This window comes from Hyla sarda, chromosome 3, assembly GCF_029499605.1.
Source record: "Hyla sarda isolate aHylSar1 chromosome 3, aHylSar1.hap1, whole genome shotgun sequence".
Classification (NCBI taxonomy): domain Eukaryota; kingdom Metazoa; phylum Chordata; class Amphibia; order Anura; family Hylidae; genus Hyla; species Hyla sarda.
The window spans coordinates 326,375,356-326,400,665 of record NC_079191.1 but is presented as its reverse complement, the minus strand read 5'-3'; the positions used below and the strand labels follow the sequence as shown (position 1 = coordinate 326,400,665).

The 25,310-nt window shown below is 42.4% G+C and overlaps 1 protein-coding gene across 1 annotated transcript in view; it reads left to right on the top strand.

Moving 5' to 3' along the window:
• The first annotated feature begins 210 nt into the window (after positions 1–210).
• The window catches only part of OPRM1 (opioid receptor mu 1), a 126,887-nt gene continuing 101,787 nt past the window's right edge, over positions 211–25,310 (top strand). Inside the window, exon 1 of the mRNA XM_056567257.1 lies at positions 211–814. Coding sequence (XP_056423232.1) covers positions 525–814 — 290 coding nt within the window. The 5' untranslated portion in view covers positions 211–524. The remainder of the gene's footprint in view (positions 815–25,310) is intronic.

Sequence of the window (25,310 nt, the reverse complement as noted above, 5' to 3'; positions counted from 1 at the left end):
AAAGGGGATTCTGTGTATTTTTAGAATGACTTCTTGCTAGTCATAGGATACTATGAGAAATGTAGGAGAAGACAGTGGGTTTGTGCCCTCTATCCCCGGCTGCTATTGATTTGTCGTCACCGAGTGTAATAAACCTGCCAGTCTGCTCTGCTAACTGGTTCTCGTGCATGCAGCCCTCCTCTGCCAGGCTGAGATGCTTTAGGAATGGTGAAGCTTAGAGGCGTGGTGTGGATGGGGATGCAGCAGGTAGCAGCCACTACTCCACATGTCAACACATGGGCACTGCTACTGCAGGGTGCTCTCATCTCTCCATGCCAGGGCTGTGCTTTCTATTGCCATCTCTGTCATTGCCTAGTTGCTAGCTGGCTGAAAGGTTTCTCTCTGTTACTGTAAAGAGGAGGGGGAGAGGGGGAAGTAGCAGAAGAGGAGGAGGAAGATGTGAGAGAGACTGAGGGGACTGTAGATCCAGCACTCACATCCCCAGACTGTCTTACCTCTCAAGTATCTCTATAGCTGTTGTCAACATGGACATCATTGTGAATGGCTCCTTGTTACTCCCTGACAGCCTCCTCAACAACACTAGCACCGCAGACCAAGGTATCAATGGCTCTCTGTCAGCCTTCAGGTGTCCAGTTGGTACCTTGGGCAACACGACCAGGCTAGATGGCAACCAGTCCTATCTGTGCAATGGGCGAGAGCTTCTTCAGGAGGACACCAACTCCATCATCATAGCCATCATCATCACTGCCCTGTACTCCATGATCTGCGTGGTGGGGCTCTTTGGAAACGTTTTGGTCATGTATGTCATTGTCAGGTAAGCAGACATGTGCCCTCTTCTTATTTTAGAAATGTTCTGTTACCCCCTCCCCCTTCTCTAATCCACCTTAATTTCAGAGTTAGGGTTCCACCTTAAAAACTGGGGCAAAGTTTTAGCTTCATGTAGACCAGTGGTCTTCAAAGTGTGGCCCTCCAGATGTTGCAAAACTACAATTCCCAGCATGCCCGGACAGCCAACGGCTGTCCGGGCATGCTGGGAGTTGTAGTTTAGCAACATCTGGAGAGCCACAGTTTGGAGACCGCTGATGTAGACCATCATTGTTTCTGTTTACAATTAGAATTGCTGTGACTTCAAGTATTTGTAAACAAACGAAGCGAAAGCAGAAAACGAGGAGGAAGCAGGCAGGGAAAGTGTTAAATGTGAGCAGTGATGAACCATAGAAGTGAAGTAGGCAAGGCAGTGTTTCCCAACCAGGGTGCCTCCAGCTGTTGCAAAACTACAACTCCCAGCATGCCCGGACAGCCTTCGGCTAAGGCCACCTAAGCAGATGTTGAAGGAAGTCAAGTGCAGAGTGACTGACATAAGGAACAGCAGGTGCTGGGGAAGGAAGGGTTACACTTTAAGACAGAGGGGATGTATGAGAAGGACTGTGCATCAGTGACGTGCACGGACATTTTGGGGGGTAGGGTCTGAACTAAAAAAAAAAAAAGGGCACTTCTTGTAATTATATATATATATATATATATATATATATATATATATGTAAATGCCCACATACTGATGCCAGACTGCCAAGGGCACTTGTAGGAAGAACATGAAAAGGGCAAGGGCTCAAGCCCCCTTTCTAGTCAACCTGTGCACAACCCTGCTGTGCATATGAAGAAGAGGAGCAAGGACAATGAGGCAATCCATTCATCTTGTCAATGATTCCTCATGGAATGAGTAACGACCTCATGTTGTGTGTCATGCCTGGAAATTACTACTTTGGTGAGGACACCTTGTTGTGTATGTGATGCCAAGATGACAAGATCATCATTGCTTTCTATACACACGTGGGCATCTGCAGTGGTATCAGTCTCCTTATTCCCTGCCCAGGTTGGGCTCTTTTACCTGTGCTCTCAGTCTATGTGTTCCAGCAGCGATGTTCCTTAATAAATAGCCTCTGGGCATGCTGGGAGTGGTAGTTTTGCAACAGCTGGAGGCACCCTGGTTGGGAAACACTGGAATAGCAGGTTGTCTGAAGTGTAAGAGACCTCTGAATTAATCTCCTGCTGGTCACATGATTACTAGTGTATTGGAATAGCGAATTTTTATCGCGAATATCGGCAATGATGTGTACTGTGTAAATATAAAGTGATCGTCCCTCCCTGCTTCCAGCTTGTGGTCCAAAGAAGGCGAATATGCGAAAATTTACGAATATCGGCACTTCCAGAGGACACTTTTAGCTTGTGGGCCAATGAGAAGGATGCAAATACAGTTGTCAGAGGTTAGCAACCAATAGGAAAGTAGTTAGTTGAAAGATATCATCGCGTGTGTGCATTTAGCGAATTACGAAATGGAGAAAAAAGTTAACGAATATGCAAAATTTGCGAATATAGGACGAATATTCATCCATATATTCATGAAATATCGCAAATTCGAATATGGCCTATGCCGCTCATCACTAATTGTTACAAGAACAGGGCCATTGGGAGGACATTGATTTTAAAGCTCTATTTCAATGGGAATATGGATGTAAGAGAAATGGTATCATAGGCAGGATACATAGCAAAACCCTTTCCCTACCTTTCCACTCTGTAGATACAGTTTAACTCTTTCCACCCCTCATGATTCAATGGTTGAGGGCTACAGAACATGGTGCTGAAACAACAACCATGTATTTCAATGTGCAAGCATGTTATGGAAATATATGGCTTAGCATAGTAAACAATATATATTTACCTGCTCTTTTAATATGACTTAGCAGGATACAATGTATATCAGTATATACCTGGAACGAGACAGTGTGTTTATGTAATACACTAAGGGACAGGGATTCACATTCATAATGTCCTTCCTACCAATACCTGCTAGTTCCTCTGTAACCAAACTAGCTATGCAAAATAATGAAATAAATAAATACATGGTTACTGTTCACATGACAGATCTGTACCTATGGGTTTCTGCCATGGATTTGGCCATGGATTAGCCCCACTGAATGGAGTTAAAGGGGTATTCCAGGGGGGAAAAAAAATTATATCAAGTGGCTCCAGAAAGTTGAATAGATTTGTAAATTACTTCTATTAAAAAATCTTAATCCTTCCAATAATTATCAGCTGCTGAAGTTGAGTTGTTCTTTTCTGTCTGGCAATAGTGCTCTCTGCTGACATCTCTGCTTGTCTCGGGAACTGCACTGAGTAGAAGAGGTTTGCTATGGGGATTTGCTTCTACTCTGGAGAGTTCCCGAGACAGGTGTCGTCAGAGAGCATTTGTAAATGACTTCTATTAAAAAAAATCTTAATCCTTCCAATAATTATCAGATGCTGAAGTTGAGTTGTTCTTTTCTGTCTGGCAACAGTGCTCTCTGCTGACATCTCTGCTTGTCTCGGGAACTGCACAGAGTAGAAGAGGTTTGCTATGGTAATTTGCTTCTACTCTGGACAGTTCCCGAGACACGTGTCATCAGAGAGCATTTAAACAGAAAAGAACAACTCAACTTCAGCAGCTCATAAGTACTGAAAGGGTTAAGATTTTTTAATAGAAGTAATTTACAAATCTGTTTAACTTTCTGGAGCCAGTTGATATATATAAAAAACTTTTTTTTTTCCTGGATAACCCCTGTAATCTGCATCCATGTCATTCTGTCGGGGCATGCTGGGAGTTGTAGGCTGTCCAGGCACGCTGGGAGTTGTAGTTTTCCAACATCTGGAGGAACCCTGGTTGGGAAACACTGGTTTAGTTTCTTCATGAAATACCTGTGAACTCTGCGCCCAGAAGTGATAAAACACCTAATTCACATAGACAACAGATATCTGCACCATATAAACTACAATGGGATTCCAACGGAAATGAGTTGGACATGGTTTTTTATGTAGGTTCTGTGTGGATTTAGATGCATAATCCATGTTGGAATCCAGGCAACATTTTTACCATGTGACCATATCGTAATGTGCCAAAATCTAATGTTCACTGGCACCAAGTTTGCTTTGAAAATGAGGTAGTAAAAGTGATGATTTCCCACCAGACCCTGCGTGCCATAGTTTGTGACACTGTTGAGTCTCCAGTAGGCACAGTTGCTGGCAGTGCCAGTTTCCAGGTCATAATTCCAACTTTTTTTGGGCACTTTCTAGCAAGTTAAGCAAAATGCCCTTACTGGAAAAGTATGTTTAAAGGGGTTTAATTGATTTGTGAACTTCCAGGGATAGGAATCTACTTTCTAACATTGCTATTCCAAATTTGACTTTAAATGTGCAAATTCTTGGAAAGAGATGAGTAGGACTGTTCAAAGGTCCTAACTATATATGTATGTGTGTGTGTGTGTATATATATATATATATATATATATATATATATATATATATATATAACATTTATGGTGACTATTTTGCTTTTTCTATTGGATATATATATATATATATATATATATATATATATATATTAATAGTTTTCGAATTTAATAAGCTGGGCATTTTTATATTTTTACACACACACACACACACACACACACACACACACACACACACATATATATATATATATATATATATATATATATATATATATATATATATATTTGTATCAGCTAAAGCTTTATAGAGAAGCCACAAATATTGTAGAGTTCATCAGTTTCTGAGTGAACACTGCCATCTATAGGGCACTGCATTAAGATTGGAAGGAGAAGAAAAGTAAATAATAATAAAATAATGTTAAAATGTACCAAGCTTTATGTATCTTTTCTTTTTATACCAGACAAATGACACATTTGACAAATGTTATATTATCAGATATATTGGATAAACAGTTGCTATGTTTACTAACGCTCTTCAGTCTCTTACCGACAGCTATGACCGTTCTCTTCTTAGATTAGAAACCATGGTATTTTTACTTATCACCCACTTCCAATAGTTATATTTACCTACAGAAGTTAGTCATCTTCTTTATTTTAAGGATACACACAGCTTTAAACTCTATTTGCTGGCCTAAACAAGAAATGTCCATATTGACCATTTTGTTCTGTAGTTTTATGTTCAGAATTAATTCTATTATTATACTACTTTGTAAATTATAAAGAGTTCTTTGTATAAAGGATACATTTGTTTTTGTATTTCCTTTCCCTTAAATGATTCAATAAAAAAAAATCTGTGCTTATGAATTATATTGTACATTTTTCAGGACTATAAGACACCTGTATTTAGCATAAAAAGAACAAGTTATTAAACCTCATCACTATACCAGCCATAATGCCCCTTCACTATCTCAGTTACAGTGCCCCTCATCATGTGAATCACAGTGACCCCTCACTGTTGTCAGCCATACTGGCCCTTCACTATATCAGCCATATTGCCTTCTCACTATACCAGCCACAGCACCCACTTACTACGCTAGTCACAGTGTCTATTTACTATCCCAGCCATGGTGCCCCTCATTATCAGGGGCAGCCTTGCAATACATCCCTTCCACTGAACCTACCAGACATAAGTAGTGTAGAAGCGGCTGGAAATAAATCTGTTTAGTCAGGTATAAAGGCAAAGAGCATCCTCTTCTGTGCACAGTTTTGGGGGTCCCGGCAGAGAACATGGGTCACAGATTTACTCTAAAATGTATATAAATCAGTTCTATTTTACAAAACTATGTGTGCAATACTTTTCAGTGGGCCCTGCTAGGACCTTTGACTAACTCATAACTCAGTTTTTCCTGTCTTTTGCTTCCTGCATCTAGACCATTAGATGTAGCAAGTGATGGTTGCATGGTTTTCAGAAGAGGCATTTTGTCTAATGTCAAAAAACATATTATCCATTTTCTGCTACGTAGTCCTACACTCCATAGTTCTCCTCATACGGCTTTAACATCAATGAAGATTTTTGGAAAGCTGCCGTAAGGAGTCGTGTAGGCCATGCAACACTCACTGAAAAAAAATATATGGAAAACAGCATTACTTCAGAAGGAAACAAGCCTGCTCCTTTATGCCACCTTAGCCACCATGCCTCCTTTATGCCCAACACCTTGGCAGTCTCCTCAAGGAGACACAATATCCCCTCAGTCCAAAATTAAAGGACTCTTTGACAGTCAGCACTCTACTTTGTACTCATGTGGTGCAAGAACCCCAAAACAGCTGTCTACAGATGGCTACTATTCTGGTTTGGTAAATAATCCCTAATCAAGTATCAAGGCTCTTTAAAGTAAAACTGACAGCTGGTTCACCAGCACTAAACCCAATACATAGGGTTATAGTGTTGGTGAACGAGAATAAAATGATGTTTCACTTACCCAGATTGGTGCCGTTCTTGCAGATATATACAATGTATTAGCCTCCATTGCTAATATAATAATCACTAGCTTTGCGCAATGGAGGTGCCACTTGGCATATCCAGCATCCCTGCCTCATTCCCCTCTGCTCTGATATGCCTGCCCACAAATTGCTCACATGGGTGAAGGGGGTCTCATGAATATGTGGTGGCCCAGTACAGGAGTTGCACCTCTGTACCCTTGCTGCCCTGTCAGGCACCCTTGTACAGTTATCTTTAAGCTGTGTATTGTATATAAAAGTGTTATGCCTTTAAGAATAGTTGACAGTTGTGGTTAACCTGTTGTCATGTGATTGTAACCCAGTGAGGTATCAGTGACCATGTGACCTAAGGGTGACCTATGGGACCCCTCAGAGTCTCCCCCATATAAGCCCTGGGTGGAGCCTCTGCTCTGTCTCTTAGTCTTTGCGGAGGAACAGTGAGGTCAAGTCCTAGGTGTGTGTCTGGAGTCCAGAGGAGGCCTAAAGTCAGTCAAGCAGCCAAGGATTCTCAAGTCCATTGCCCCACAGGTCAAGTCAAAGCCTGGTAAGCTACAGAAGGGATGAAGTCAATCATAATCTGTCATAGTCAAGTCAGTCCAAGTTATCCTCTCTCAAGTCACCATGGCCTGCATCCAAATTGTCCAAGTCCACTATAAGTCCAAACAAGCCCTAAGGTCTCTAAAGTCACTGGTCACCTCCGTGGGCCTAGCCAAGCTGTATAGACTGTTACATCTGTCTGACTCAGTAAAGCTGCCGTTGTTCCGTAACTTGGAGTCAGTCATTATTTGCCCCCATGCATAGCCCAGGATCCAGCGGTATACCTTCAGGTGGTGTAGAGGATAAATTACGCCCTGGCATCATGAACACAAGGGGTTAATGCCATCTGCCCTCATCACACCCTCGCCACAAATATTGGTGGGCAGGCATATCAGAGCAGAAATCTGCCTCTACAATGCAAAGCACATAATCAACATATTAGCAATGGAGGCTAATACATTGTATATCTCCAAAACAGCAGCAGCTTCTCTTTAAGGGGTCATAAATTGACTTAGAGGAAAGCTACCCCCAAAAGGTGGTACTATAAAGCCATCTCTTTCTTCTGGGGGAGACCTACTTTGCATTCTTTCTGAAGATAAATTTACTGTTGATTTATTATTTAGTTTAATAGGAGCTTTCCAAATCTGACTTCATTGAGCTCCCCCTTATGGTGACTGCCAGTAGCCATATTTTCATGATTTAACTCTATGAATTTGTGGAAAGAATAAGGGGATTTGAAGTTATATATAAGAAAACAGAACTCTGACCTTTTATGAAGAAATGTTACAATACTTTTAACTAACAGTGTTTTTTTTTTTTCTTGGCCATCAAAGGCAAAACCACATTTGACTTAACATGAGACACATGCTTATCTACAGCACACGTGACTGGTTGAAAGACCCAGACAAAATTGTGTCATGTTGCTTCATGTTGTATTTTGTAGGTATTTTAAAAGAATTATAGAACGAGTCTAAAGAATATACATATCAATGAAGGCACCATATGGTGGCATACAGAGTGCCAAAAGGATTATAATACAGACACATAGAATTTTGTGGCTGTCATAGAGAATCTGGGCTCACAACTTTGCCATGTGTATGGACCCATAGGACAGATAGATACCAAATAACCTACCCGGCAGTCAAGGCTGCTGGGCAGTGTTGTTCAGTGATGACATCATCAAGGAAAGCAGTTGCTTTATATGGAAGATTTAGGGTAGGTCCACATGTGGCAGATCATTTCTCCACATGAGCCACACATTATTTTACTGCAAATCTAGAATGTAATATGCATATTGTTTTCTGTGTATAAGAGGCAGATTTTATCCTGATCTATTAAGGGATAAAATAACAGGAACTGCTAACAGGCGCCACTAGCGCAGTAATTGAACGCTTGGTAGGCTTGATAGGAGAAAGAGAGCATCACTGGAACATAATACTTATGTGAAAGTCAAGCCCACTTATATCAAGCTCAACAATTGCATGTGTTAATTTTGTGCAACTTTTTACTCCAATTTTGTGCAACTTTTTACTCCATACATCAAAATATTAAAATTATGTGGAAACGGGGTGCTATGGAATGCGCATGGTCTTATGTTTAAGCTAATGGATTTGAAAAGTAACAAATACATTGGTGACCCTTTTTGACATACTTTGCAAATGTTCTCAGTTTGTATGATATAAAAGAAATACAGCAATTTTGTTTTAAGTGCATTACTGTAAAGCATTTCTATCCACAGATTGCACTGAATTGCATATTATCTCATAAACCCTCTCGGACATCTTCTTCTCCATCTAGACATGCTCTACGTAGAACATCTTTTTCAAGGACACTTCGACCAGTGTAATGAAACTACTGATGCAGACACACAAAGTCGTCACATATAATATACATTATGTAGTTCAGATGACCTCTCACTTGTTTCATTACTTTAAGACATTAATTAAGCTTATACGACCATTGGGAGGTTAAGGGTGGAAGAAAATTATTTTGAAAGGTCAGTGACACTGGACTGAGGGCAAACTCAGGAGACTTTTCAGCATAAGTTGCCCTGTGTATATATGAGCACTATTTCTGGCCATTAAATAACTTATAAATGGTATTTTTAGCAGATTTCTGCTCTGCAGGCTTTAACTCTACTTTGCAGTTTCCCCAGAGCTGATGGGCAGAGCTCCCCTCTCCCCCTTGCATTGGCTTGTCTTGCAGACACAGGACAAAGCTGAGCTGATTTTCAGAAGGGAATACCGTCTCATAGGAGAGTGAGGGTAAGGGAAGGAGTAAAATAAAATATAATACTAAATTTATTTTATCCACTTGTACTATTGATCTATATGAAGCTTTTTCAAATGGCAGTGGCTATTTAAAGATTATACATAGGAATTATGTAAATAGAAATGTTTTAAATGGAATCTCACAGCATGGTCACCCGCATTAGCCTAAATCTAACCTAAATATACAAGTATACAGTGCAGATTTTCCTGTTTCTAACACTTATTACCAGGTGAAAATTGGTACAGCCATTAAGGAGACATTTATATTGTTGCTAACATGTTAATTTCTTGTTTTGAAAATAGAAGGTGGCTGCTGCAATATGTTCAAATGCTTTCTCCTGTCCACTCCGCCGATGTTTCCATACTTGCTTCACTATTGCTTCTTGATAGGGGTAGAGACATCGCCCAGAGCAGGTGGGAAAAAGGGCAGGACATACAGCAACCGCCACCTCCATTGTGCAGAATAAAGAATTAAAATTTTAGCAACTAGGCTGATATGGCTACACCGATTTACGCCTGGTAACAAGTGTTCAAAACTGGGTTACCTTGCACTATTTAGCTGTATGTTTTGGATAGCACCTGCTGTCAGGTTCCCTTTAATACAACTCTGCCATTTAAATAAGTTTTCTGGTAGCAGTCATGGAGGGATGCTGGGAATTTTTTAGGCATAATAAACAGCCTATGTCCTCTCGGAGTCATGGAGACAACTAGCTATCGTGAGCTGTGCCTGTACATAACTACTTACATTAAGAGTACCAAATAGTAGTCTGATGATTCCTACAGAGCACTGAGAGGCATTCATTCCCTAAGGCTAGGTTCACACTACAGTGTTTCTGAGTGTAATTCCACTTAGAAATTATACTCAGAAATTCTGGTGCAGCAAAATCCCATTACTTACATTGGAACAATGTGGAATCTCTGTGGTGGAGTTTCTGCAGCTAATATTCTGCTGCCGAAAGAATGACCTTGGTCATTCTTTTTGCGGAATCTGCCTGGAATACATTGTTGTCAATTGGGGCAGCAATGTATATGCAGTCCCAGTGCTGACTGCAGTGTGAATCTAGGCTAAGTGCACACTAGGTGGATTTTCCAAGTGGATAGGCACACAGAAAATGCAATGTTATATAATATGAGCAAAATGCATGTGTTTTCCTGAAATCTCAGCTACACCATGCGGGAAAATAATCTGCAGTGCAAATTTGAAAATCTGCAGCATGTCAATTTATGTTGCAGATTGTTTGTCCAATTATTGAGGATTTTTCCTAGTGACTTCAATAAGAAAGTCAGAGCAGGAATATTTAAAACTGAATTTGCTTTTTTTTTTTTGTTGTGTTTTGTGTGTAATTTGCACTATATTGATTGAAAAAGTGGCGCAACACAAGATTTTTTTGCCTAGTTTGTGCCATAAGCACCAATGGGCATTGCTTCAAAAAATGGTTGCAAAAAGGGTTAGGGTTAAAGGGGTTATCCACCATAAGGTGATTTTAGTACGTAACTGCCAGACAGTAATGGACATTCTTAGGAAGGATCTGCGCTTGTCTTGGGGCTATATAGCTATGTTGTGAGATTACCATAATGATGTGGCTAGCTTTTTGTGAACTGGTTATTTCCTATTGGAGTTCATTTCCTAAAACCACTAGTCCCATAATTCCTTGTTTGTAAGTGTGAGGTCACTTTTCTCCCTCCCACACATCAGCCACCCCACCAATTGAAGCACACGTGTGATCCTTTCCATGCAATAGACTAGTGTTTTCTGGCCAGGGGGCCTCGAGCTGTTGCAAAACTACAATTCTTGCAGAATGATCTTCCTGTCACCCAACAGTCGCTCCACTCATTGAAGCAAAGACAGGCTCCCTCTGAATGCCTGACTAGTGATGCAATGTCTTGTGCCGCACTGCAACCTGGGAAATCCTGAGACGACAGTAATTTTGTATGCTGTTAAAAATAAATCACAGAAGAATTGTGAGACCATCATGAAACCCAGGTACAGACACTATATTATGAACTATACTAACTTTATAGCCCCTATAGCATAGTCAAATAAAAAAGATTTTTCTCGCCCATCTTTGGAACAGAATGGCCCCCACCCTTGGAGACACATTGCATACCCTTCTAATACATTTGCATAACGCATTTGGTTTTTAGGGTACGTTCACACGTACGCAGATTTGATGCGCAGGATTTGATGGACAGGACTTTCTGCTGCAGATTTCAATGTAAACTAAATGACTGAGCACAGCTTCTAATCGGCAGTTACAAATCCTGCACATCAAATCTGCGCAGGATCCTGTATGTGTGAACGTACCCTTAATGTGTATTTAGACAAATATGCATTAAAAAAATACAGACAATTGTGAAATCACCCTAATGGGGTGTATTCAGTCTGAATGCTTAGGGCAGTGTGAGCTGTAATATGGCCCTGATGAAAGTAACTTTAGGTTATTAAATAATATGAAATTATCAGGAAAACAAGAAGAATTATTAAGGATGTATATTGATATTGCTGTAAACTTATTGTAAACAATGTCATTATGTGGAGCAAATCAATATAAGCTGGCATGGATAAAGAATTTATACTCTTATTGGTGAACTGTTTCGTTATCTATAATGCTGCCTCCGACTGACTGGTTTGTTATTACAAAGATGCAAATACTATACATAGACCACATGGCTTGTTTGTCCATCTTCTGAAAGCTTTTCTTACTAATTTAAAAGGCAATGTATTATAAACGGTGGATTTTCCCTGGATTTCATGGTGTATTGCTTTAATAACCGTCTAATGTTCTATTGACTGATGTACCTGTGCAGTAGCAATAGCTTGTCGTTCAGCTGGCTTACAAGCCAACCAGCAATGGATTACTTTTATCAGCATCTATAACAGCAGAGGTGAGATGAAAACACGGTCGCTAATATCTCCCATCAGATCATACTTCTTGGCTAAATACAGAGCATTCATATCTGTATTTTAGTAACATAACTGCATCAATTGTGATATAGCAAGAAAGCTCAAGAAAAGTATGAAAATAACATGTAGCATTTCTCTTCTTTTTTGGCTACTAATGTCTATGAAGTGGATTTTATGTGCAGCAATTCTACAAATATAAACCAATGTTCATACATCATTTTTATGTATCATAATTAGAGGCAGGAGTTTAGAAGACTCTGTCGGTCCCTCAGCACCCTGCAATGGGTTGCCTTGGCACCTGGGGCCTAGCAAGAGTTTGCCATTGGTAAAATGCTGTTACGCCGAGCGCTCCGGGTCCCCGCTCCTCCCCGTAGCGCTCGCAACATCCTCGCATTTGCAGCGCCCCGGTCAGACCTGCTGACCGGGTGCGCTGCAATACCTCTCTCAGCCGGGATGCGATTCGCGATGCGGGAGGCGCCCGCTCGCGATGCGCATCCCGGCTCCCGTACCTGACTCGCTCTCCGTCGGTCTTGTCCCGGCGCGCGCGGCCCCGCTCCTTAGGGCGCGCGCGCGCCGGGTCTCTGCAATTTAAAGGGCCACTGCGCCACTGATTGGCGCAGCTGGCTTAATTAGTGTGTTCACCTGTGCACTCCCTATTTATACTTCACTTCCCCTGCACTCCCTCGCCGGATCTTGTTGCCATTGTGCCAGTGAAAGCGTTTCCTTGTGTGTTCCTAGCCTGTGTTCCAGACCTCCTGCCGTTGCCCCTGACTACGATCCTTGCTGCCTGCCCTGACCTTCTGCTACGTCCGACCTTGCTCTTGTCTACTCCCTTGTACCGCGCCTATCTTCAGCAGTCAGAGAGGTTGAGCCGTTGCTGGTGGATACGACCTGGTTGCTACCGCCGCTGCAAGACCATCCCGCTTTGCGGCGGGCTCTGGTGAATACCAGTAGCAACTTAGAACCGGTCCACCAGCACGGTCCACGCCAATCCCTCTCTGGCACAGAGGATCCACCTCCAGCCAGCCGAATCGTGACAGTAGATCCGGCCATGGATCCCGCTGAAGTTCCACTGCCAGTTGTCGCCGACCTCACCACGGTGGTCGCCCAGCAGTCGCAACAGATAGCGCAACAAGGCCACCAGCTGTCTCAACTGACCGTGATGCTACAGCAGCTACTACCACAGCTTCAGCAATCATCACCTCCGCCAGCTCCTGCACCTCCTCCGCAGCGAGTGGCCGCTTCCGGCCTACGATTATCCTTGCCGGATAAATTTGATGGGGACTCTAAGTTTTGCCGTGGCTTTCTTTCGCAATGTTCCCTGCACTTGGAGATGATGTCGGACCAGTTTCCTACTGAAAGGTCTAAGGTGGCTTTCGTAGTCAGCCTTCTGTCTGGGAAAGCTCTGTCATGGGCCACACCGCTCTGGGACCGCAATGACCCCGTCACTGCCTCCGTACACTCCTTCTTCTCGGAGATTCGAAGTGTCTTTGAGGAACCTGCCCTGCTGAACCTGGTCCAGGGTAATTCTTCTGTTGGCGAGTACGCCATCCAATTCCGTACTCTTGCCTCCGAATTATCCTGGAATAATGAGGCCCTCTGCGCGACCTTTAAAAAAGGCCTATCCAGCAACATTAAAGATATGCTGGCCGCACGAGAAATTCCTGCTAACCTGCATGAACTTATTCATCTGGCCACCCGCATTGACATGCGTTTTTCCGAAAGGCGTCAGGAGCTCCGCCAGGATATGGACTTTGTTCGCACGAGGCGTTTTTTCTCCCCGGCTCCTCTCTCCTCTGGTCCTCTGCAATCCGTTCCTGTGCCTCCCGCCGTGGAGGCTATGCAAGTCAACTCTGCTTCTCCACGCCTTACTGTGCCTGTGCGGATATCTTCCTCTACCTTCTCCTTCTCTACTATGGCCTTCTTGGATTCCGGATCTGCAGGAAATTTTATTTTGGCCTCTCTCATCAACAGGTTCAACATCCCGGTGACCAGTCTCGCCAGACCCCTCTACATCAATTCTGTTAACAATGAAAGATTGGACTGTACCGTGCGTTACCGCACGGAACCTCTCCTAATGTGCATCGGACCTCATCACGAAAAAATGGAATTTTTGGTCCTCTCCAACTGCACTTCCGAAATTCTTCTTGGATTACCGTGGCTTCAACGCCATTCTCCAACCCTTGATTGGTCCACAGGAGAAATCAAGAACTGGGGTACTTCTTGTTTCAAGGACTGTCTTAAACCGGTTCCCAGTACTCCCTGCCGTGACCCTGTGGTTCCCCCTGTAACCGGTCTTCCTAAGGCTTATATGGACTATGCTGACGTGTTTTGCAAAAAGCAAGCTGAGACTTTACCTCCTCACAGGCCTTATGACTGTCCTATTGACCTCCTCCCGGGTACTACTCCACCCCGGGGCAGAATTTATCCTCTGTCTGCTCCAGAGACTTTTGCCATGTCAGAGTACATCCAGGAAAATTTAAAAAAGGGGTTTATCCGCAAATCCTCCTCTCCTGCCGGAGCTGGATTTTTTTTTGTGTCCAAAAAAGATGGCTCCCTACGTCCTTGCATTGATTACCGCGGACTTAATAAAATCACGGTAAAGAACCGCTACCCCCTACCTCTTATCTCGGAACTCTTTGATCGCCTACAAGGTGCCCACATCTTTACCAAACTGGACTTAAGAGGTGCTTATAATCTCATCCGCATCAGGGAGGGGGACGAATGGAAGACTGCATTTAACACCAGAGATGGACACTTTGAGTATCTGGTCATGCCCTTTGGCCTGTGCAACGCCCCTGCCGTCTTCCAAGACTTTGTTAATGAAATTTTTCGTGATCTCTTATATTCCTGTGTTGTGGTTTATCTGGACGATATTCTGATTTTTTCTGCCAACTTAGAAGAACACCGCCAGCATGTCCGCATGGTTCTTCAGAGACTTCGAGACAATCAACTTTATGCCAAAATGGAGAAATGTCTGTTTGAATGTCAATCTCTTCCTTTCCTAGGATACTTGGTCTCTGGCCAGGGACTACAAATGGACCCAGATAAACTCTCTGCCGTCTTAGATTGGCCACGCCTCTCCGGACTCCGTGCTATCCAACGTTTTTTGGGGTTCGCCAATTATTACAGACAATTTATTCCACACTTTTCCACTATTGTGGCTCCTATCGTGGCTTTAACCAAGAAAAATGCCAATCCCAAGTCCTGGTCTCCCCAAGCGGAAGATGCATTTAAACATCTCAAGTCTGCCTTTTCTTCTGCTCCCATGCTCTCCAGACCTGACCCATCTAAACCCTTCCTATTGGAGGTAGATGCCTCCTCAGTGGGAGCTGGAGCTGTCCTTCTACAAAAAAATTCTTCCGGGCATGCTGTTACTTGTGGTTTTTTTTCTAGGACCTTCTCTCCGGCGGAGAGAAACTACTCCATCGGGGATCGAGAACTACTGGCCATTAAATTGGCGCTTGAGGAATGGAGGCATCTGCTGGAGGGATCAAAATTTCCAGTTATCATATACACTGATCACAAGAATCTCTCCTATCTCCAGTCTGCCCAACGGCTGAACCCTCGCCAGGCCAGGTGGTCGTTGTTCTTTGCCCGTTTTAACTTTGAAATTCATTTTCGCCCTGCCGACAAGAACATTAGGGCCGATGCCCTCTCTCGTTCCTCGGATGCCTCGGAAGTAGAGCTCTCTCCGCAACACATCATTCCTCCTGACTGTCTGATCTCCACTTCTCCAGCCTCCATCAGGCAAACTCCTCCAGGGAAGACCTTCGTTTCTCCACGCCAGCGTCTCGGGATTCTAAAATGGGGACACTCCTCCCACCTCGCAGGCCATGCGGGCATAAAAAAATCCTTGCAACTCATCTCTCGTTTCTATTGGTGGCCGACTCTGGAGACGGATGTTGTTGATTTTGTGCGGGCCTGTACTGTCTGTGCCCGGGATAAGACTCCTCGCCAGAAGCCTGCTGGTCTCCTTCATCCTCTTCCTGTCCCCGAACAGCCTTGGTCACTGATTGGTATGGACTTTATTACAGACTTACCCCCATCCCTTGGCAACACTGTTGTTTGGGTGGTCGTTGATCGATTTTCCAAGATGGCACATTTTATTCCTCTTCCTGGTCTTCCTTCAGCGCCTCAGTTGGCAAAACAATTTTTTGTACACATTTTTCGTCTTCACGGTTTGCCCACGCAGATCGTCTCGGATAGAGGCGTCCAATTCGTGTCTAAATTCTGGAGGGCCCTCTGCAAACAGCTCAAGATTAAATTAAACTTCTCTTCTTCTTATCATCCCCAATCCAATGGGCAAGTAGAAAGAATTAACCAGGTCCTGGGTGACTATTTACGGCATTTTGTTTCCTCCCGCCAGGATGACTGGGCAGATCTTCTACCATGGGCCCAATTCTCATACAACTTCAGAGTCTCCGAATCTTCTGCTAAGTCCCCATTTTTCGTGGTGTACGGCCGTCACCCTCTTCCCCCCTCCCTACTCCTTTGCCTTCTGGTTTGCCCGCTGTGGATGAAGTGACTCGTGATCTTTCCACCATATGGAAAGAGACCCAAAATTCTCTTTTACAGGCTTCATCCCGCATGAAAAGGTTTGCCGATAAGAAAAGAAGAACTCCCCCCATTTTTGCTCCTGGAGACAAGGTATGGCTCTCCGCTAAATATGTCCGCTTTCGTGTCCCCAGTTACAAACTGGGACCACGCTATCTTGGTTCTTTCAAAGTCTTGTGCCAGATTAACCCTGTCTCTTACAAACTCCTTCTTCCTCCTTCTCTTCGTATTCCCAATGCCTTCCATGTCTCTCTCCTTAAACCACTCATCTTTAACCGCTTCTCTCCCAAACTTGTTTCTCCCACTCCTGTTTCCGGTTCTTCTGACGTCTTCTCCGTGAAGGAGATTCTGGCCTCCAAGACGGTCAGAGGGAAAAAAAATTTCTTGGTGGATTGGGAAGGCTGTGGTCCAGAAGAGAGATCCTGGGAACCTGAGGACAACATCCTAGACAAAAGTCTTGTCCTCAGGTTCTCAGGCTCCAAGAAGAGGGGGAGACCCAAGGGGGGGGGGGTACTGTTACGCCGAGCGCTCCGGGTCCCCGCTCCTCCCCGGAGCGCTCGCAACATCCTCGCATTTGCAGCGCCCCGGTCAGACCTGCTGACCGGGTGCGCTGCAATACCTCTCTCAGCCGGGATGCGATTCGCGATGCGGGAGGCGCCCGCTCGCGATGCGCATCCCGGCTCCCGTACCTGACTCGCTCTCCGTCGATCTTGTCTCGGCGCGCGCGGCCCCGCTCCTTAGGGCGCGCGCGCCGGGTCTCTGCAATTTAAAGGGCCACTGAGCCACTGATTGGCGCAGCTGGCTTAATTAGTGTGTTCACCTGTGCACTCCCTATTTATACTTCACTTCCCCTGCACTCCCTCGCCGGATCTTGTTGCCATTGTGCCAGTGAAAGCGTTTCCTTGTGTGTTCCTAGCCTGTGTTCCAGACCTCCTGCCTTTGCCCCTGACTACGATCCTTGCTGCCTGCCCTGACCTTCTGCTACGTCCGACCTTGCTCTTGTCTACTCCCTTGTACCGCGCCTATCTTCAGCAGTCAGAGAGGTTGAGCCGTTGCTGGTGGATACGACCTGGTTGCTACCGCCGCTGCAAGACCATCCCGCTTTGCGGCGGGCTCTGGTGAATACCAGTAGCAACTTAGAACCGGTCCACCAGCACGGTCCACGCCAATCCCTCTCTGGCACAGAGGATCCACCTCCAGCCAGCCGAATCGTGACAAATGCTTTGACATACTATATATCATTATAGAAAATGATCAAAGGAGAATAGCACCTAATCACTTAGTGGGACAAAGTGGATTAACCAAATTTATTTTTTTTAGTTTTAAAGTGCACCTGTAGTTTCTTAAGATTTAAAAAAAAAAAAAAAACGGCATGTGTTCTTTTACATTAACACTAGTAACAAGGTAATTTTTGGACTGCTGTCATTGAGCACCTGAGAAACTAGTCCAAAGTACACAACTATTTTTTATTTTCTTCCTTTTCAGGCAGTGGGACTGGAGCTAGGCTGTTTGCTAGATGTATCATACATGGACTTCCTTTCCCTTACTTCTATGGCTTATCATAGCACAGCACTTACTTCCCTCTGCTATGCCCATTACATAGTGCTGGAGAAAGTGCACTGGACTGAACAGGCTGACACTGGGCTTGGATTAAATGCACCATATGATACCATATGATGGATACCAAGATGGAATGGGGAGGGAGGAAGGGAGAAGAGGATTATTGATCACCTTTGAAAGGAGTTATGTGAGCAGAAAGGAAACAAACTACAGCAGCATCATAGACAAAAAGGAGCTACAAAACAGAACATGTTCCTTTAGAAAATAAGCCCTTATATGACTATATCAATAGAAAAATAAAATACTTGGGGCTTTCAGTATATGGGTATACAAATATTTTTTTTTTTTTTTTTTTTTATAGGTAAAATATGTTTTTATTTAGAACAAATACTAAAACACAAAAGCTATGTAAATGTGGTATCACTGAAAACATTAATTTCCATTCCTACCAAAACTAATTCATAAAATAACTATAAATTATATGCACCCCAAATAAAATCTAAAATGTGTCACTGTAAAAAAAACAACATCATCATAGAGTTTTTTTTAAAATAATTTTTAATAAAAAAAACAGATAACTCTTAGAATGCATAAAAGCAAACATGAAAAACATGGTTCTATAAGCCTTCATCCTTATGGGGTTAAACTAATTATACTTCTCCAATATAGGACTTTATATGTCTGTGAAATGCCTGTCTGTTCCTAGCCCATTATCATTTACAAAAAAAAAAAACAAGATGGCTTGTAATCTCCTTGACCATCTATAAGATATGTATACACTTAGGGTGATTGTGCACATCATAGCACTAGCATCACTCTGTTTTAGGATCTTCTGGATACTTGATGCAAGGAATAACAGAAAGCATAGGCCTTTAAAATAAAAGGAGTATTCCGGGATATGAAAACTAAGTTTCAGATTGTAGGGGGGGTCCGACCAATAGGCCCCCCCAGATCTCCAATATGGGGCCCCGGAAGTCAGCAGCAAGGGGGCATGTCTGACCACCGCATGATGCAGCAGCCGTCACGCCCCCTCAATACATCTCTATGGGAGAGACAGAGCACTGCATTTGGCAGTCTCCGACTCTGCCACAGAGATGTACTGAGGGTGTGTGTTGGTGGTGCGGTGATAAAAACACGCTATTTCAGCAAAGAGCCAGGGGCCCCCACGGTCAGACCCCCCGTGATCTGAAACTTATCCCCTATCTTTAGTTTTCCCCCTATCCTTAGTTTTCATATCCTGGAGTAAGGGATAGGTTGTGGAGTATTATCTGTTCTCTTCCAGAAATTCATACCAGGGTAGAATAGATATAATATCCTTCTTTATTGTATTGAACAGTTTATAGGAGATACTCACATACACTGTTTACAAGTGTAGAAAGAAGACATAGCACCCACAGCAAACTAGACTACTGAACACACAGATCTCACTCCCTGCATGTATTATTAGTGGAGACACATCCACATGACAAAATCTGAATTACAGACTGCAAACTGACTTACAGGGGTTAAATACTAATAAAGGAATGAAGATTGCAAACTAAAACTTAGTGTGGCATTTATAATTAAAGGTAACTGCTCAGAAGTGCAAGCGCATAGATGTTGTATCATGAGAGATGATCTATGATATTTATTTTCTACAAAGGAATATAAGAGTTAAATGCAACCCATTGCTACCTGCGACTGTTTTCAGTCTAAGTGACACCTCTGGTTTCCATGGAGACTGTAGACAATTACGTGCAATGTCAGTAATTACTTTTAGATAGATGCTTGCAAGTTACTTTCACCGAATTGTTTATTTACTTATTTATTTTTTACTTTCGTACATTTGACTTTATATTTTTATCTATTGTTATATTCTAGGTTTTCTCCTTCCAGATTATCCAGACACATCCATAAATCCACAGTAAAAACAAAATTCCACAAATCCACAGAGTCTGCTCAAATCTAAAACTTTTACTGGCTTGAAATGCAACAAGTTTGTGGTTTATATTTATATATATATGTATATACAGCCAGAGGGACTCAAGCTGAGCAACTTCAAGCACAGATTTACTTACATGGATAATACTGACTAGTAATAGTGGATGCGGCTCTGGTTCAGGAGTATCAGTCTTAAAAGCGGTCTTAGTCCAGGTTCAGTGGTTGGCACTACCCTATAGCAGGTGCACAAGGATACTGTAGATAATAGGAAAAATAGGAATCCCGACACTCAATTTATCTTTCTTCTTCTTTTTATTTATGCAGAACTAAAACATAGGAAACAAACGCAGTACGCGTTACGGCCAAAGCCTTTCTCAACTGCATGAACTCATACATCACATGACTTCCTTATAACACATGGAGGCTAATTACAATTGATCAGTCGCCATGACTACAACATAAACAAATAATCAGTTGCTATGTAATAATACAAGGTTCACAAAAAAACAAAAAAACAAAACATACATATTTCAAAGTCTTCGCCTTTTCTATTTTCTTTCATGCTGGTCTCTAAAATAAAACCACAATCAAAATCAGTTGGTCATTCATAGTCTATACATTTTAAGACCTATAGCAACACGAGCAACATAATACATCTCAAAGTAATCTTGCTATCTCATATTCTCAATTCATCCCACGGGGTTCCAGGGTACCCAGTTTATGACTCCAGTGGGCCTCCCGCTTCAGGAGGAGTTTTTTAATACTCCCCCCTCTGCGCGGAGGTAATATTTCCTTCAACACCTGAAATTGTAATTGTGAAATATTGTGTCCCATTTTTTTTAAATGGGCTGGAATCGGGAATAACAGATTTTCACATCCTATGGTTGACTTATGTCTGATAATGCGGTCCCCCAACGTATAGGAGATCGCACAGACACTTAATCAAATACACTGTATTTCTCGTTTTACAAGTGGACAAACCACTCACTGTGAAGACCTTACCTGTATATGGATGCACAATCCTATCCCCTTTAATCACATTAGAACATTGGGCACAGTTCAAACATGGGAAGGTCCCATTTTTTCTAGCCCCTAAAAAGATCTGCTTCGACTTTTTTACTGGATCCCAAATCTGCCCTTACTAATCTGTCCCGTAAGTTGGGGAGCCTCTTTTTGTAAATCAGGGGTGCAGTCTGAAATCCTGGTATATCTGGGTATGCATTGCTCAAAATAGACCAATTCTCACGTACGATCATATCAATTTTACCTATCTGGGGGTGAAAAGTTCGGACGACTGGTATCCTTTTTTGATCTTTAATAATCGCTCTAGATCTATCTTCTGGGATAGCATTAATTATTCTCTCAGGATACCCCCTCGCCTTAAATTTATCCACCAATTCACCCATGCGTTTTTCCCTTAAGGAAGGATCAGTAACGATCCTCTGAATCCTCTTCTTTTGGGAAAAAGGGGATTGATCTCTTAATTGACGCCGGATGTGCGCTATCAAAACATAATCAACTGTTTTATCAGTCGGTTTTTGATAAAGATCAGAATATAGACCACCCTTATCATTTTTTATCAGAAGAGTATCGAGAAAGCTAACTTGTTTCTGATCCACCGTCATTGTGAATTTAAGTTCACCCCAGATGTTGTTAATGTATTGGAAAAACTCTTCTAGTGACAAACGTGGCCCCTCCCATATGCAAATGATATTGTCAATAAACCAACGTCAAATTTTGGCGTGTCCTTTGAATAAATCATTATTATAAATAAACTGGTCCTCGAACCACGACATATACGCATTTGCATATGGGGGGGCCACGTTCGCCCCCCATCGCCGATCCCCTGCATTGTATGTAGAAGTTATCCTCAAAGAAGAAGTAAATTTCATGCAATACCACTTTCAACATATTCATAAAAACTCCTTTTGTATTTCAGTGAACGTACTAGTGTGTAACATCCATGCCACTGCACTTAACCCCTTGCTATGTTCTATGCTTGTATACAAGCTAACCACATCTATTTTCTCCAATTGTGTGGTTTCTGAGATACCAGTGATGTTCACAATAGAATTGAGAAAATCTGTAGTATCTAATAAAAATGCTGGGGTCTGTTTAACCAGTGGGGTTAATGTTTTTTTTAGGACTATGGATAAGGGAGACAACACAGAATCCACTGACGCCACAATTGGCCGTCCCGGTGGATCCCGGAGCCCCTTATGCACTTTGGGCAAAATATATATCACTGGAGTTATAGGATCCTCTTTTTGTAAATACTTATGCATTTTAACATCAATCACCCCTTCCTCTAGATATTTATCCAGGAGTATTTTAATATCTTTCTGAATCCTAACTAGGGGATCCCTTTCAAGTGGCTTGTAAGTATCTCTGTCCGCTAGTTGCATCAATATTTCCTTTCTATAGGCTGTGATATCCATAACTACTATGGATCCGCCTTTGTCGGCAGCTTTAATGGTCAGGCGATCAGCGGACAGAGATTTCACAGCCATCATTTCAGCTTTCGTAAGATTCCCATATGTACAAAAATCACCCCTCGCTAATCTTTTCGTAACATCACTGACCTGGTTCTTCACAATCGTACAAAAGGTCTCTACCGGGTGGTAACATTTTGGTGGCATGTAACGGCTCTTAGTGCGTAAATTATAATTATCTAATGAGATAACACCAGTATTCACAATCTCAGGCTGCGCCTCAATCGGATTTACAGAAAAATGTGTTAGATTGAAAACACATTTTTCTGTAAATCCGAAACTAGTACGTTCACTGAAATACAAAAGGAGTTTTTTATGGATATGTTGAAGGTGGTATTGCATGAAAATTACTTCTTTTTTGAGGATAACTTCTACATACAATGCAGGGGATCGGGGATGGGGGCGAACGTGCCCCCCCCCCATATGCAAATGCATATATGTCGTGGTTCGGGGACCAGTTTATTTATAATAATTATTTATTCAAAAGACATGCCAAAATTTGGCGTCGGTTTATTGACGATATCATTTGCATATGGGAGGGGCCACGTTCGTCACTAGAAGAGTTTTTCCAATACATTAATATCTGGGGTGAACTTAAATTCATGATGACGGTGGATCAGAAACAAGTTAGCTTTCTCGATACCCTTCTGATAAAAAAATGATAGGAGTGGTCTATATCTTTATCAAAAACCGACTGATAAAAACAGTTGATTATGTTTTGATAGCGGACATCCGGCGTCAATTAAGAGATCAATCCCCTTTTCCCAAAAGAAGAGGATTCAGAGGATCGTTACTGATCCTTCCTTAAGGGAAAAACGCATGGGTGAATTGGTGGATAAATTTAAGGCGAGGGGGTATCCTGAGAGAATAATTAATGCTATCCCAGAAGATAGATCTAGAGCGATTATTAAAGATCAAAAAAGGATACGATTCGTCCGAACTTTTCACCCCCAGATAGGTAAAATTGATATGATTGTACGTGAGAATTGGTCTATTTTGAGCAATGCATACCCAGATATACCAGAATTTCAGACTGCACCCCTGATTTGCAATAAGAGGCTCCCCAACTTACGGGACAGATTAGTAAGGGCAGATTTGGGATCCAGTAAAAAAATCGAAGCAGATCTTTTTAGGGACTAGAAAAAATGGGACCTTCCCATGTTTGAACTATGCCCAATGTTCAAATGTGATTAAAGGGGATAGGATTGTACATCCATATACAGGTAAGGTCTTCACAGTGAGTGGTTTTTTCATTTGTAAAACGAGAAATACAGTGTATTTGATTAAGTGTCTGTGCGGTCTCCTATACGTTGGGGAAACTTCCCAGCTTGTAGGGGACCACATTAACAGACATAAGTTAACCATACGGTGTGAAAATCTATTATTCCCGATTCCAGCCCATTTAAAAAAAATGGGACACAATATTTCACAATTACAATTTCAGGTGTTGGAGGAAATATTACCTCCGCGCAGAGGGGGGAGTATTAAAAAACTCCTCCTGAAGCGGGAGGCCCACTGGAGTCATAAACTGGGTACCCTGGAACCCCGTGGGATGAATTGAGAATATGAGATAGCAAGATTACTTTGAGATGTATTATGTTGCTCGTGTTGCTATAGGTCTTAAAATGTATAGACTATGAATGACCAACTGATTTTGATTGTGGTTTTATTTTAGAGACCAGCATGAAAGAAAATAGAAAAGGCAAAGACTTTGAAATATGTATGTTTTGTTTTTTGGTTTCTTTGTGAACCTTGTATTATTACATAGCAACTGATTATTTGTTTATGTTGTAGTCATGGCGACTGATGAATTGTAATTAGCCTCCATGTGGTATAAGGAAATCATGTGATGTATGAGTTCATGCAGTTGAGAAAGGCTTTGGCTGTAACGCGTACTGCGTTTGTTTTCTATGTTTGTTCTGCATAAATAAAAAGAAGAAGAAAGATAAATTGAGTGCCGGGATTCCTATTTTTCCTATTAAAAGCAGTCTTAAACTGGGTTCACACTACGATTTTCAAATACGGTAACCGTATATGGTTTTCCGCAAAAAACCTTATACGACCGTATCTGAAACCGTATGCATAGAGAATGCATTGTAAACCGTATTCCAAATGTTGTGTACGGTTGCATCCATTTTGCCTCGGATACGGTTTTGCCGATTTTTCAACCGTATGTACATATCATTAATTTTTCTTATATCTCTGTTGATATTTACTTGAATTGTCCCGTTGTGTGGTCCGGTGTATGGGAGGCGTGATAAGATGTTCAGTAGTGTGACGCCCATACTCGGAGTTATTGAGTACTGTGTTTATTTATGCTCGTTGCTAGGGATATGTGATCACATGACTACCCACGTGTCCTAATAGAGACACGTGAGTCGTCGCATCACATGCTGCGCTTAATGCGCAGCATAGTGATGTACTGTATTGAGGCATAGGATGGGCGGATGTGACATAATACTTCATGCGGTCACGTGACCCGTGTGGTCACGTGAGTCGTTATGGCACTACGGGTCATACCGGAAGCTGATACAGAGGACGGAAGTCCACGCCAGCTGTCTGGATCGGGAGACGGGAGACTGACACACACCTGAGTGGTATGTAATTACTAATAAGTATATATAAAAAGAGGCATATGGCAGTTATTCACAATACCCCTGAGGAAGTCACAGTGTGACGGAACGCGTGGGGCTCTGGCATCCCGTCTGGTACTAGTATAGGGATTTTCTGCCTGTGGTTTGTTGTGGCTCATGCCTTGTATATCATTGTCAATCTTTTTATATATAATGTGCATTGTGCTTAAGGA